Here is a 1,729-nt window from a genome sequence, read left to right as displayed (position 1 = left end):
ATTCTAAATTCTTCTCTTGGAAGTAATACAATTCTACATATTGAGACTCTGAGTACTCAGACTTGAGGTACCCTGGCCGTAGTCGAACCACCAAATTCCGGCGACGTCCTAAACTTGGTCCTTACTATCCAAATTTTGATGAGAACATGATACGTGCTACTTTTGGAAAATAAATTTAGAATCCATCATTTTCTGTTCGGCTTAGGGCTTACTATCCCTCTCATACGTGAAATAATACATAAAACTTTGGAAGAAGTACTAGCACTCTGGCATGTTCGAATTGTTCTTGTTTGAGTCTAGTTGGAGTATAATTAAGACAATAAAATGGCAAAACAAGTAAAATTAATTAATTAATAGCATCAAATTTCTTAGTTATGGACATAAAATTTACCATTAATTATCATCGGAAGCACTAATTTCTTCTACCAACTCTAGTACTTAAAACTCTCTTGAGCTCATCTGGTTTACAAGGCAGCGCAAGGACTCCACCTTGTTCGAACCCGAATTCCTGTTCAGCTTTCTCTAACAGTTTCAAGAATGCAGGATTATTTAGACAATCCAGTTCAACGATAAACCTCTTAGCTTCATTTCCTTCGGTTGCAAATACCGCAAACTGCCCTTTTTTTACATCGGCTGGTAACTCCAAGGTATTCATTTTCTCGTCTTCAATGAACCTGTTGTACTTGTAAACATCGCGCCTTTTAATTAGCAGTTTTTCGATCATTACCTTAAGCATCACCATTGTGCTCTTTTTCTGGCTCTTGTGTTTCTATATGCTAACTTACACCTTACTCAAACTCTGAGCTCAGAATTGATACTGAATTAGAAGGATAAAGATCAGAATGAGACTAAGACGGGTCGAGTAAAATGTGTGAGAGGGATATGTATCCGGCATATGCATATGTTGGATATATATAGAGGAGATATTATGATTAGTATGTAAGGATTCTGTGTGTGTTAAATTTCGTCCCTCTACGTACCATTAATGCTGCTGTTTGTTTTAGCAATGTAGGGTCTAATGCTGTCGTACGGGTTCTCTACGGATCACGCGGAGAAACAAAGGTCATCATCCATTGCCTATTTCCTCGATCCATCCTTTTTCCTACTTGCATTTAAGTCTTTTTTGTAAATTTTCTCTTTTTCATAATCAACCACAAAGAAAATTGTTTTGCCAAGGAAGAACATGATGGTCTTGTATGTTTTAAACTTCAAAAATGATCGACCCACAGAGGGAAATTTTTCGGTGGGCGATCAACCACACTGAACTTGCATGAGTATGATAGCTGAAATTTTCACAGTTTGAAGTTAAAAGAACAAAAAAAAAAAAAAAAACTTGTTGAATCCATTGAAACGGAAACACACTTTATGGCATTTAGCCATTGGTTGTACATGACTTCTGTATGAGACAGGTCATTTCGAAAAGTTTCACCATATTCCTATATCTAGATTGTGTAAGGCGCCTAACCTAAAAGTCAGTTAGTCCTTCCTTCAAATTGGTCCTTCCTTCATTTAGACTAATCAAATTGGTCCGTTGTTAGTCCTTCCTTCATTAAATGAGTCAGTTGTAGGTTAAAAGTGATTATGGACAGGAGCTTTTAGATTGAATGCGATTTGATTTCATAGTTTCATGTGAAGCTCGGAAGAGAGGACTAATATCTAATGCCGTATATCAATCACATGGGGGTGGTGTCAACTATTACACCCTGGACAGACAAACTTTTCTTCAAAC

General features: G+C 36.9%; 1 protein-coding gene across 1 annotated transcript; it reads right to left on the bottom strand.

The window, feature by feature from the left end:
• Window positions 1-412: 412 nt before the first annotated feature.
• Window positions 413-742, bottom strand: LOC113312116 (auxin-induced protein 15A-like). The gene has a single exon (XM_026560875.1). The coding sequence runs from the start codon at window positions 740-742 to the stop codon at window positions 413-415; it is 330 nt and encodes a 109-aa protein (XP_026416660.1).
• Window positions 743-1,729: the final 987 nt, after the last annotated feature.

The sequence above is a fragment of the Papaver somniferum genome, chromosome 9, assembly GCF_003573695.1.
Source record: "Papaver somniferum cultivar HN1 chromosome 9, ASM357369v1, whole genome shotgun sequence".
Classification (NCBI taxonomy): domain Eukaryota; kingdom Viridiplantae; phylum Streptophyta; class Magnoliopsida; order Ranunculales; family Papaveraceae; genus Papaver; species Papaver somniferum.
Note: the sequence above shows the minus strand (reverse complement) of the source record. Positions and strands in the feature narration are given on the sequence as shown.